The sequence below is a fragment of the Eleutherodactylus coqui genome, chromosome 8, assembly GCF_035609145.1.
Source record: "Eleutherodactylus coqui strain aEleCoq1 chromosome 8, aEleCoq1.hap1, whole genome shotgun sequence".
Classification (NCBI taxonomy): domain Eukaryota; kingdom Metazoa; phylum Chordata; class Amphibia; order Anura; family Eleutherodactylidae; genus Eleutherodactylus; species Eleutherodactylus coqui.
This window is the reverse complement of record NC_089844.1, coordinates 74,846,072-74,859,640: the sequence shown is the minus strand read 5'-3', so window position 1 is coordinate 74,859,640 and position 13,569 is coordinate 74,846,072. Positions and strand designations below refer to the sequence as shown.

Here is a 13,569-nt window from a genome sequence, read left to right as displayed (position 1 = left end):
AGGCAGCCAGAGGAGAGACCACCTTGTAGTATTAGAAATTATGAGGTATTGTAATTTGGCTCCGTTCTACATTGTCTGATTTTTCCTTTTTTTAGCGAAGCACACCCAGCAAATAAGGATGAGAGGAAATACTCTGGTTACAGGGGATAAGGGGACAGCTGCCGGCCTAAGTACAGAGCTTAGCATGTATACAAAGGCTTCATCAGATCATGGGGGGGAATCCAGTGCAGCCGGTGTAACCCTTTATCATCCCGGTCACTGACTGCTCTACATTATATCATTATAACTGGACTTTACTTCCACATGGCAAGTAGAGAATATGGTGCGAAACCTTAGAAAACTTTTATAGACAGCCATAGAGGACTGCCAGTGCCTGTATGGAAGAGGGTTTAAAGGTCCTCTCCGCCGGTTTACTTAGAAATAGTGTCATTCTATTCGTTTGCAGCAGTGATATTGGTTGTTGTGTCTTTAATTGGCATCTCAGCAAATGAAAAAAGTTGTTTTGGTGTTAAGAAAATTGGTTATCTTCTGAAACTGATGGCCAATTGAAAAGGTGCCAACAAATATAGTGGCACGTCCAGTTGTCATTTTTTGTAAAAATGGCTGTCAAAAAAAGGAAAAAAAAAAAAACAAAAAACGACACTTACTATAAATTAACAGTTACAATAATTTTGCAGCTGCTGTAACTTCTAGATCACCATTGCACCACTGGATGGAAATCCTCCTCCATTGTTTAATATGATACAATGTAAAGTCCACAGCAGCACAGAGAACTCCAGAAAGAGGGGAAGTAGATCTAGGTATCCACTTCCCAGGGCACTTCAACTCCCGACAGGTTGTGCCCCTTGTAAACCAGCAATAAGCGTGACAAGATGTAGCAGGATGACGAAAATCAGCAAAAAGGAAACAAATACAACTTCTGGTTACACTGGTCACCTGTCACATTTTTACACCCTGGAGCCTATGATAAACCTGTAAATCAGGCCAGGTAAACTGAGGGATTAGCCGGTGTTAAATGCGTTGCCCAACCCTTGAAGTTTTTACATTTTTGGGGGTGTAAAATAAAAGTAGTAGTACCCACTTTACCAAGTCTGTACTGCTCCCCTAGCAAAAGCGTTTCAGCAGGACATGCAACTGCTGCACCCAATGACGTCAGCAGTGACATGTCCCCCATACAGCCATTTAGGCCCAATGTCCACAGGTGGATTTGATTTGCGTTCCCCGCGTGCGAGATCTGCAAATTAAGCCGCCCATAGGGATGCATTAGCATCCACAAAACAATTAGAAGCATGCGGATGTCATTTTTTCACGCGCGGCAAAATAAAAAAAAAATAAATAAAACGCAGCATGCTCCATTTTTTGTAGATTCCTGCACGGCCAGCTTCCATTGAAGTCAAAGGAAGCCATCCGATCTGTGCATACCCGCAGCTGACACTGTGGATGTGCTGCGGATCAGTGGGAAAGCAGGAGATTTGGGGATTGGAAGGGGGAGGGGGGAATGCACTGTGCATTCACAGGGCACTGGTCGGTGCGCCTGCACGCATCCGCTGTGCAGAAGAAAGAAGATACTGGCCGGGATGCAGGAGATCAACAACGCATCCGGACAGGCAAGAAAATGGTACATGGCCGCGGAGGGATTCAATGCGGGATTCCGTGCGTGCAGAGGACATGAGGCCTTAGGGGCTGCAGCAGCCAGTGTGTAGACATCGCTGCAACAGAAAGCACAGATGGGGAAGTAGCAGCACAAGACCAGCAGGGGATTGGTCTAGTATTCCTACTATTAGCACTTTGCATCTTTAGGCTGGGGTCACACGGGATGGAAATCTCGCAGAATGTCTGCATGGAAATTCCGCAAGATTTCCGCAGTGGAAAGGCTGCTTTAAAACCAGAGCCATTCGTTGCAGGTTTTGAAGTGGCTTTTCAGCCTGTATCCCACTGCAGAAATCTCTCCCCATAGAGAGAATAGCGTCCGCAAAGGAAATGGCATCAAAATTGACACGTCAGTTTCCATGCGGCTTGTCGGCAGCATGTGATGAGATTTTTGCTAATCTCGTCCACTTTGTCGCTTAGTCTCAGGTTTAAAAATACATGCAGAATTTCCGTGTGGAGGATCCACATGGGAATTCCAGGGCAATTCTGTCCCAGCCTTAGGGCTCCTTTACACGGACATATTTGCGCAGACAATACACTGAGATAACAACCCATCAATTTCAATAGTCGTGTTCACATGCCTGTATTTTGCGTGTGCTTTTTCGGTCCCACCCACACACAAAAAAAAACAAAAAACACAATTTAGAGTCTGCTCTTACTGCGGAACTAATTAGCCATCTCGATCAGTGCATTGGTGTGCCGCAAGCAAACGATCATGCCGTACGGGCAGAAAAATCGTTACAGAATATGCAGATAAGCACGCAAAAAAAAAAAAGCCTCATTCACAGCGCAAACCGTTGCTCTAAGACAAGTGCAATTGCTCTTACACCTGTGTGGAGCCGGTATTAAGTGGCTTTACATGGGTGCATGCGCTTTGGAACGCAACTCATCGCAATGTATATGCACTATGAACGAGTCTTTCACAAACATATTGGCGCATTTTACAGTATGTTTTGCGCATGTTCATTTGCATGCGGCAGACAAGCACGCCCTGATTTAAACAGCCATTTTGCCTAATACGTTCCAGAGGTGTTCTTTTCTTCGAACGCAATTGTGCAGTGTTTCACGCATCCCCTTGCGTATTGCGCACCTCTCATAGTCTTCTATAGGGATGTTTGGTGTGCAAATACACAAAATGAGAGCAGGTTCTATTTTTGCACGCGCGACGTGTATGCGTCAAAAAAAAAAAAGCTTGTCTTCTGCATCCAGCTGTTCTCTGCTTGGTGCGCCTGGCTGTTATACCGTTCTGTTCTTCATACCCAGTCTGTCATCAGGGAGCAGGATACAGCTGAGACAATAGTATCAGCTGTATCCCGCTGTGAATCCCTGATAAGGCTCATTGTTATACAACGATGAGCGATGGCTTAACGAAAACGTCGGTGCAGTAACACAATGATTATTGCTCAAAAGACGGCTTTTGAACGATATTTGTTGTGTCTAAAGGAGCCTTTATAAAGACACTCAATCCCTTCTTTTAAAAGAAGGCATAAATATTAGTAATGGACACAATTTCACAGCAACAGAAACACATCGAAAATTTGCCACAGATAAAAACGTTAACAATGACTCCGGAAGACTTGTACCCACCTGACTGTACCTTTGGTGTTTTTGAGTACCGTAGCTGCAAAAAGTTGTGTGACCCCAACTAGGCTTGTACCATCAACTTCCACAATTTGGTCATTCACTTGAATTCTAAGAGGGAAAAAAAGGAAAAATAAAATAAAATAATAGAATCAAATCTAGGAGAGATTAAAAAGGCTGTTTTCTGTCAAGCATTTTTACAAGAACAATAGTAATGTAAGGAGAGAAAACTGACAACACTGGATTGCTACTACTTTGATAAACTTGACCTAGCCAGAATACACAATGCTTTGTAACTATATCACCATGTTATACCGGTAAAAATGTAGTCTACCGCTATATTCTTTTATATAATCAGAAAACTTTCAATAAAAACTATTGTTAAAAAAAAAAAAAAAGGATTAAAAAGGTCATGAAAAGGTAAAAAGAAGAGAGACTGCTCAGACGTCTGTCCAGAGGGGTGTCCACTTCAATCATTAACAGGCGAATCAAGATTAGGTACTAAGAATCAATATTGACGGAGGTACATGCAGCGATGATGGCCGGCAAAGCTCAATTTTACACAGGCGGTCAAATATGCCATGTATTAAAGTTTAAAAAAAAGAAGAAAAAAAAGTTAGCTGGTCAAACTTTTTAAACCCCCAACTACTAACTTTTCACTGGAAGTTTTGGCTGGGCAGAGAATTCGTTTGCTTAGTGTTCATTTCATGCAGGCATAGAAATCATGGTTGGCTCATTCACTAATCCTTCGGTGTAAATACCAATTAGTCGTTCTCATTCACTTAGGCTACATACGGGCGAGCGTGATATGAGGCAGAGAAACTAGACCCGCTATAGCGTTTGCCAGCCTGGGTTCTCATACTGACACAAGGTGTTTTTCTGGCAGCTCACTTCTGTGAAGAAGCGATCCTCCGATGCAGCTTTCAGCCACGTTACATGAAAGCAAATGTTACCCATTGTTTTCAAAGGGAAACACTGCACGGTGAGGTGTCTTTTACTGTGCCATTGAAGACACCGGGTGATGCATTCCAAGGAGCGCAAAGACATAGGACGTCCCTCATGTGTAGGACGCCATTCAAAAGTATGGGGTTAATATTTACGCAAGATTTGCCAGTCTTGCGAAACACAAATCTCACGCAAGTTTCTTGGCCATGTGAAACCGGCCTTATACAGTGAATGGGAGCGACTGAACAATTCAGCCAACGATCCGCCTGTGTAAACAGGACGCACAAGTGAACGCAGACCTTTCTTGTTCAAACAGTAAATCAGAGAGGCAGCTATGCCACCGAGAGTACTGACAGAACAGAACACAACGCCGGCTGACCATTCTGTAAGGCAATAATACCGATGCTGATAGATCCTAACAGTTATGCAACAAGACTCGCAATGCATGGAGTTTTCCATTATAAATGCAAAAACAGTATGAACAAGGCTTTATATGCTGGATCACCATTCATGTGAATGGCCATCCATGCAATACATGATTGACAAGTTTGGTCCACCAAAGAGGGAGCCACTAATATTCAATGGGCCTCACTGTAGCTCATAGAGGGGAATCCTAGGGAAATAGGGCATAATGACAGGGGTTTCCTGATGGGACAAAGCTTGTAATGACTTTCTAAAACACAAAGAATGGGGGGGGGGGGGGACCACACTGCAAAATTGAAGGAAGAATGGAAAAAAAGCAACATTGTGAGGAGCATCTTGCCCGGTGTTTCGGGTAGGCCCATCAGAACTCTCCACCACACCAAAAAGTCATAGACTGGTAGAGTTAGAAGGGACCTCCAGGGTAATCGGGTCCAACCCCCTGCTCAGTGCAGGATCACTAAATCATCCCAGACAGATGTCTGTCCAGCCTTTGTTTGAACACTTCCATTGAAGGAGAACTCACTACCTCCTGTAGTAACCTGTTCCACTCATTGATTACCTTCACTGTCAGAAAGTGTTTTTTATAATATCTGAAGTCAGGAAAGCCTTCAAATCATCAACATAGAATCTGAATACCCCAGTATTCACCAAATACTAAGAATCTCTAGGGTCTTGGTATTACAAGAAACCAAATACAGAAAGAAAATATACCAGTTCTCAGGATTTACTACAGGTATAGTGCCACAGACAAATAGGGCTCAACTATGACTTACTTGGAGGTAAGAGGGGGGTGGGTTACAACCACCACCTTCCAGGTCCACCCGTAAGGTATGCAGCAAAGTCCTATATACAGCGCCAGAAAGCTCAGAGAAGCCACTTTATGATCCAAAATATTTTGGAACCAGAGGGATACAGGTGGTGGCTTGAACATGCAGAATGATTTATCCTTACTGGATAAATGTTCAGAACAATGGAAGCTCCAGTTCAAGTTTTCCAAATATTAAATAATGCAATTGGGAGAAAGAAGTCTTGGACTGAGTATCAGTGTGTGTTCTGTGTTATCCAGGACTTCAGAAGAAAAGGATTTATGGTTGTGATTTGACAGCCTCAAAATGAGTTCACAGTGCGGTCAGGCAGCAAAGAAAGTAAAATGCTCAGCTGCATAGCTATAGATATGACCAGTAGAAAGAGGGGCATTGTGATCCTGTAGCATAGAGTTCTGGTGAGACCACATCTGGAATATAGCGTTCAGTTCTAGAGATCTCATCTACAGAAAGACATTGATAAAACAGAACAAGTCCCAAGATTGGCTACAAAAATGGTGGAAGGTCTCAAGACCAAAACTTATCAGGAGGAGAGAAGGGTGAGGGGGGACATGATGGAAACCTTTATATATGTGACAGGGGGAAAGAAGGAACATGACGGAAACTTTTATATATGTTACAGTAGGGGAGAAGGAAAGTGTGTGTGTGGGGGTGGGGACATGATGAAAACCTTTATATAGGTTGCAGGAGGGGAGAAAGGAAAGGATAAGCATGATGGAAATGTTTATCTAGGTTAGGCCGCCTGCACACGAGCGGAAATCCCGCCGCGGGATTTCCGCCGCTGAAAGTTTGCATAGGAGTGCATTAAAATACGCACTCCTATGCAGCCGGCCGCGGTTTGGCCGCGCAAACAAACCGCGGCATGTCCTAATTTTTTGCGGGGCACGCACTCACCCGGCCGCCGGCTCCGGTCTGTGCATGCGCCGGCTGCGCGGCAGCCGGCACATGAAAGAGCCGGGGCCGCCAGGCGCGGGTGAGTACGCGCTCGTCCCTGCAGGCGCTCGGGTCGGATCGCGCGGCGAGAATTCTCGCTGCCGGATCCGACCCGCTCGTCTGCAGGCGGCCTTACAGGAGGACAGTAGAGAGGAGAGACAGGATGGAAACATTTATATATGTTACAGGAGGGGAGAGTGGGGACATGATGGGAACCTTTATATATATTACAGGAGGGGTGAAAGGAGGGGGTGGCATGATGGAAACCTTTATATATGTTACTGGATGAGAGAAGGGAGAGGAGGACATGATGGAAACCTTTATATTACGTTAAAAGGTATAAATAAGGTTCAGGAGCAGTGTCTATTAGAAAACTGAACACTAGAACAAGCGGCCACAATCTGAGATTAGTTAGGGTGGGGAAAAAAAAAATCTGAAGTAATGTCAGAAAATACTTTACCAATGGAGTAGTAGACGCTTGGAACTAACTTCCAGCATACATGTTTGGAAAATCAATAATGAATGAATTCAAACCTGACAGGAATAAGCATATATCTGTCCCAAGAGAGGAATAGTACAAGGGCAGATAATTTGTTATATGTGGTCTTTCTGCCGTTAATTTTCTATGTTTCCAAGTGGCATATCTTCACTCAATTTGCTTGAAAAATGAGGCAGAGGGTGGGTGGCCCTCTGAAACACGCTGCGTGTATCCCCCTGTCTTGTTCCAATACATTGTGGCTCATACAGTAGCTTCTCCGAGTTGTCTGACACTATGTATATATGGCTTCACTGCCTGTATTATGGGTTGACCTGGAAGGGGGCTATTATTACCCACATCACAGTAGAATGCAGCATTTCCAATAGTTAACACGCCTTGCAGGGAAAGAAATCTCCGGTAGACATCACAGTTGTCGGATGACTGGTGAGCAGTCTGCCACTGACTCTTTTGGACCAGCAGACTAATAAGCTTAAAATCAAAATGTAACTTTTATTTATTCACTTAAAAAGTATGAAATAGACAAACAAACATACACATATATGTAGTGGATACTGTCTCACTTAGAGATCTCAATTCCTCAATCGAAGATTTCGGACAACTAATGTGTCCAATTACTAGCAAGCTAATATAGTGTGTATATTTTATGCGTGCCCTCAGGTAGAGTGGCAATTCTGAATAATTCACAGGCCCTCCCGGCCACAAACACACCAGTGGCGGTCGTTGTGTAGGATATATTTTGACCGCAACAAGTGTATAATAAGTGCCCTACACGTTTCACCCCCAACCACACAGGGGCTCCTCAGGGGCCAATAGTTATACCAGGAATCAGTTTCTGGCAAGTGGTTATTGAGAACAAGAATGTCGTGCGAAGGTCAAATCACTTCCCTCATGTACGTATTAGTTAGTGATCAGCTAGTATGTTTCAAAATTATTTGTTAGTGATTAGCTGATATACTCTTTCCCACAAAAACAATCGTGGACCAAAAAAATAAAAAACATTTATCTTTTTGGGAGTTACCCTGAGGAGTATTGTTATTATAGGCAGGGAAACCCCAATAGATATTAATACATCCCTCTATGGTTTCCACTGCCTTGTCCTCTAAGGAGCTACTCCCTCACTGGTGACTCACTACAGGGAAGGTAGTAGCATCCAATGAGCAGTTGTTCTCCTTGGATATCTAATGCATCTACCTAACCTTCTCTCAGGAGTCAGTAGTGACAACCCACAATTGGTTATTCACCCTCTGTTTCTAAGATAAGAGACAGCATTTAAAAGCAGATATCAGAAAATAAATAAACAGAGATGCAGCATGTCAGCCCTGATGGTGGGCTAACAGCAAACTTGTCTGTTTATTTTCTGATATCTGCTTTTAAACGCTGTCTCTTATCTTCGAAACAGAGGGTGAATAACCAATTGTGGGTTGTCACTACTGACTCCTGAGAGAAGGTTAGGTAGATGCATTAGATATCCAAGGAGAACAACTGCTCGTTGGATGCTACTACCTTCCCTATAGTGAGTCACCAGTGAGGGAGTAGCTCCTTAGAGGAAAAGGCAGTAGAAACCATAGAGGGACGTATTAATATCTATTGGGGTTTCCCTGCCTATAACAATACTCCTCAGGGTAACTCCCCAAAAGATTATAATTTTTTATTTTTTTTTTTGTCCACGATTGTTTTTGTGGGAAGATTATACCAGCTAATCACTAACAAATAATTTTGAAACATACTAGCTGATCACTAACTAATACGTACGTGAGGGAGGTGATTTGACCTTCGCACGACATTCTTGTTCTCCATAACAACTTGCCAGAAACTGATTCCTGGTATAACTATTGGCCCCTGAGGAGCCCCTGTGTGGTTGGGGGTAAAACGCGTAGGGCACTTATTAAACACTTGTTGCGGTCAAAATATATCATACAAATCGACCGCCACTGGTGTGTTTGTGGCCGCGAGGGCCTGTGAATTATTCAGAATTGCCACTCTACCTGAGGGCACGCATAAAATATACACACTATATTAGCTTGCTAGTAATTGGACACACTAGTTGTCCGAAATCTTTGATTGAGGAATTGAGATCTCTAAGTGAGACAGTATCCACTACATATATGTGTATGTTTGTTTGTCTATTTCATACTTTTTAAGTGAATAAATAAAAGTTAAATTTTAATTTTAAGCTTATTAGTCTGCCGTCCAAAAGAGTCAGTGGTGAATTTAGTAATTGGACCTTGACTGCCTCTGTGAAACTCGTGAGCAGTCTGCCATGTTCATTGATTGATTAATTGCAGAGGTCTATGGAACACTGAATGTCCCGTACTCTAGTCCGTGTTTTTCTCGCATGCTATGGACTAAGACTAAATAGATAGAGACAAAAATATTTCATTGAGGTATAATAAGAGGACTACAGTTCAGTTTCATGTGTGACTGATAGCTCTCCTCTAATATAGTGGGTCCTGTTAGGCTACAATCTTGGGTATGGCGATCACTGCACACCGCCATCAGCAATGAAAACATTTCCATTAGACAAGATATAAAACTATATTTATAGAATGAGTGTATCCATATGAAAACGAGACTTTACAATGCTGCGTGTGCACAGCACACGCAAAAGGGAGTGAAGAGACATATCCACAAGGATATGCCATAAAAATCTGATAGGGGAACCCAACCAGCCTGAATTGGCTGCATATGGTGGCCAGGGGTGGTTAAGTATGATGAAAAACAGCAGAGCAGGCCGCCTTACGCCACTACCGTAACTCGCATAGAAGGAAAGGAGTTATGGAAACAGTATAGCACAGCTTTCTCGTGCGTTTGCGTTCTGCCACCCAACGCGGTATTCCCATCTCAGTCATAATAGGATGAGTTTGGAATACCCCTTTAAATTTGTTTGATACCAAACACAACCTAGAATCCCAATGTAAACAGCCCCTACTGCCATTTCCAGACCTTAATTCTTGACATTGGGTCTGAGCTCATAGACCTACCCCAAAGACGCTAAGTTACAGGTCCTTCGATACTCAGTACAGGAGTCCCCTAAAGAAGTTTTCAAGTAATATACATTAATAGCCTTATCTTTAGAAAGCGTGATTGGTGGAGATCAAACCCCAAAGGTCCTCAGTAATAAGCCAAACAAAGGGGTTCGTATGAAGGCCATAGTCCTTCAATGTTTCCCAGGCACGGCCGTCGCATCCCTATGTACAGCAGCTAAGCTGCAATCAAGTGCATTAGTCTCCGATAACGTTTGCCCTTTCCATTAGAACAAAAGCCACAACATGCTGCCAGATAGATCTACGCAATTCTAAATAAGCAATAATGTGTTGGGATTATTGGGAGCAATTACAGGTCATCATCGGAGAACAGAAGATCCTTGGCTTCTGTTGTATTATGCAAAAATGATTGAAAACGCTTTGGCAAAGCTTCTGACAATTCTGCACTTCTAATAGTTTCTATTACTTTGTTACTAATAACCAGCAAGCTGCAGGAGTCCAGCAAAGGCCCAAAGGCTACGTTCTCCAATATAGGGTTATTAGGAAAGTTGCCACACTGTACCCACAGGATATGACGGCTTGTGAATCCGCAGACTACTCTAATAGTACTGCAAAATAACTGCTATCTGCAACAAATGTTTGCAAAGCAAGCTCAGGGAAATTAAAGAGTTATTACCATCTCAAAGTGATGGCATGTCTAATATTTGATGGGTGGGAGTCCAACCTCTCAGTGCTGCAATTACCCTGCACAGCGGGTAGCAAGAAACTGCCGTGCAAGGTAAACTGAAGAAGCCGCAGTACTGGTTCACTCTAAAATCGGTGAGGGCCCCAAAGTCTGGACTCCCACCAATCATCCTAGTGATATGCCATCACTTTATGTAAAGGAAATACCTCTTTAAAAAAAAAAAAAAAAAGTCTACACAGTCCCAGATGTTACCGACTTGAGACAAACTAAATACCATAGGAGCAAATAAGGTCAAAGCAGGAGCCAAATTTGTTTGGGGTTTTTCTTGTTTTGTTTTTTTAAATGGTTCAGCAAGGAGAATTTTCAAAAGAGATCAATAAAAGACGGCCAAAAAATGTAAAAGCCATTAGGAGATTTCAAGGCGCATTGGTTACGCACTTTCTGGGATTTATGGGGCTCTCAAATAAGTTACTATATAAAAAGGAGATTTTCCATCTGCGAAATTTATGGTGGGATATGCAGTAAAATGTCTAGATTCTACTTCTGAGATTCTCACCCACTGGAATAACGAGGGTCCCCTGTTCTGCCAAATAAGGTGGGAGTAACTCCCATAAACTTAGAGTGAGCTATGCATATACACAGCCACTTCAGCTCTTATTCTCCCTATGGATATGCCATACAAGAAAGCCTCTTTAAAAGTACTTTCTAGGACTCCAATACTAATGATCTATCCTTAGGGATAGGTCATCAGTATTGGATTGTGGGGGGAGGTTAATCACTCAGGACCCCACTGATCAGCGGTTTCAAGAGATTGCATCACTCAGGGGAATATTGTGGCCTCTTTTCAGGCCAGCGACATCACATTCAGTTGTTATCTGGCTAGAGCTCAATCCCATTCCTGTGAATGAGAAGGAGCTGCTATACCAGGCACAACCACTACGAAATCTACAGCACTGTGCCTGGGATGTAGCAAAGAGGCCGCAGCACTAAAGAATCAAGAGTAGTTGACCCTGACTGCTCAGATATTGATTACCTATCCTAAGGATTTCAATATTAGCGCCCTAGAAAATCCCTTAAAGTTACTTAAGCAAATTATATTAGATATACAGAAACACCCCTACTTGCGAACATTCGAGTTACAAGCTTCACAAGATACGAACAAGCCTGTCCTGCAGTATGATGTAATGCCATGGCATGACATCATAATGTGCAGCAATTGGACAGGCTTCTATCAAGTTGTGCCATAGGCATGACTTGATAGGCACTCTGCATAGGCAGCGCTGGGGCCTTTCAGAAGGCCCCCCCGGCTGCCGTGGCAACCACATGACATTCCGTGATCTTATTGCGGGAGGCCGTGTGGGACCCCCGGACATTGGGTGCAGGCAGTTTCTTACAGCCGACACCTGGCAGCAGCTCCAACAAGCCATGCCGCTTGTCAGAACTGTTAACACTTTAAATGCAGTCGTCAATTCTGCAGCACGGCTTGCGTTCACCCTCCATAAAAGCATTTGTTCGGACATAAGAACAAATGTTCCCGCAAACAGCTTCCTGGAACGGATCCTGTTCTGTATATACATACATACACAAACTGAAAGCTTTGCTAAAGAGTTTGTAGAATATTGGCCATGACAATGGCTTGTTATCAAGCTAATGTACATTTTTGTGCCAATAGAGTTAAAACTAGTCAAAGTAAAAGACCAACAATACCCTACAACCAATTACTTACCGCCCATCCCGTTGAGCAGATCCTCCCTCTGTAATAGTTTTCACAAATATTCCCAGCTTTTCCAAGCCCTGGTCAGCGCCAACCCCCATACCAATGATGCTGATTCCAAGGCCGCTGTCACCTGGGCAGAGATAAAGCACATCAGCAAGAAAAACAGAGGCAGAGATATACTGACCCCCAGAATACACAGTACATAAACTATTAAACATAGGACACACCCATCACCAGAAGGTGGTAAGAATCAGAAATGGTGGGAAATAAATTTTTAACAATTGCCATGTACAACAATGACTAAACAAAATCAACCAACTTAACATTAACAGATCCTATACATTGCATCCTTACATGTACGGTTAGTTTTATTACTCATTCTTGTCAATGAACACAGAACATTTCTGGAACAGACAAAAACCATTGACAAATCAAGTATCTAAGTGCACTATCCTACCAAAATATTTGGACAGCCCTAACAGTAGACTAGATAGTGTCTTATTAGCATATCACCTGTCCTAATCCACGCTACATAAGATGCAGACGCTCGGAGGTGGCAGTCATAGTTTGTGATGGAAACTGCACCCTACTGGATATACGGGTTATACTGCTGCACACAAGCTGTCCATGATGAAGCGCAATGCATCAGCCCATCTACAATGGGGCAAGTAATCACTGGACAGTTGGGCAACAGAATAACGTTCTATGGAGTGATGAATCACACTACTCCATCCTCAAATCAGATGGACGTCCCTGGGTGTGGAGGATGCTGGGGAATGCTTTTTGCCTGAGAGTTTGGCCAACCGTTAAGTATGGCGGAGGTTCTGTTATGGTCTGGGAATGTTTGACGTGGCATGGTCTCAGTCCATTGGTTGTAGTGGCAATAACCATGAACACGGAGGTGTACCTTGACATTCTAGACAATAATGTACTGCCAACAATAAGGCAATACTCGGAGAATGGTCAGCAATACTTCCAACAAGACAAGGTGCCTTGTCACAAATCCAACCCTGTTTTACGTTGGTTTAGAGATATGGATGTTCCATGATTGGACTGGCTGCACAGAGTCCCGACCTGAACCCTACCGAATAGCTTTAGTCACAGGTGAAGGAATTTATTAAAACCTACTAACTTTATTAAAGAACCTTAAAATTAAAATTGGACAGACCAAAAACATATGACGAGAAATGTACACTTGGGGTTTTGATATAGGTAAGAATCAGCAATCCCCTAGCTCCAAGAAGTGCCCGTTATCTCGTGGCCGTACCAACCGACTGCTTCAAAACATCCAACTACTTTATCAATTTTTATATGATATATAGGATGGT

General features: G+C 43.1%; 1 protein-coding gene across 4 annotated transcripts in view; it reads right to left on the bottom strand.

The window, feature by feature from the left end:
* The window catches only part of LOC136576513 (neurabin-1-like), a 96,695-nt gene that overhangs the window by 53,494 nt on the left and 29,632 nt on the right, over positions 1–13,569 (bottom strand). For all 4 annotated transcript variants that reach the window (XM_066575845.1, XM_066575844.1, XM_066575846.1 and 1 more), the window contains exons 4-5: positions 12,251–12,371; positions 3,238–3,342 (exon numbers count right to left, since the gene is read on the bottom strand). In XM_066575845.1, coding sequence (XP_066431942.1) covers positions 3,238–3,342; positions 12,251–12,371 — 226 coding nt within the window. The remainder of the gene's footprint in view (positions 1–3,237; positions 3,343–12,250; positions 12,372–13,569) is intronic.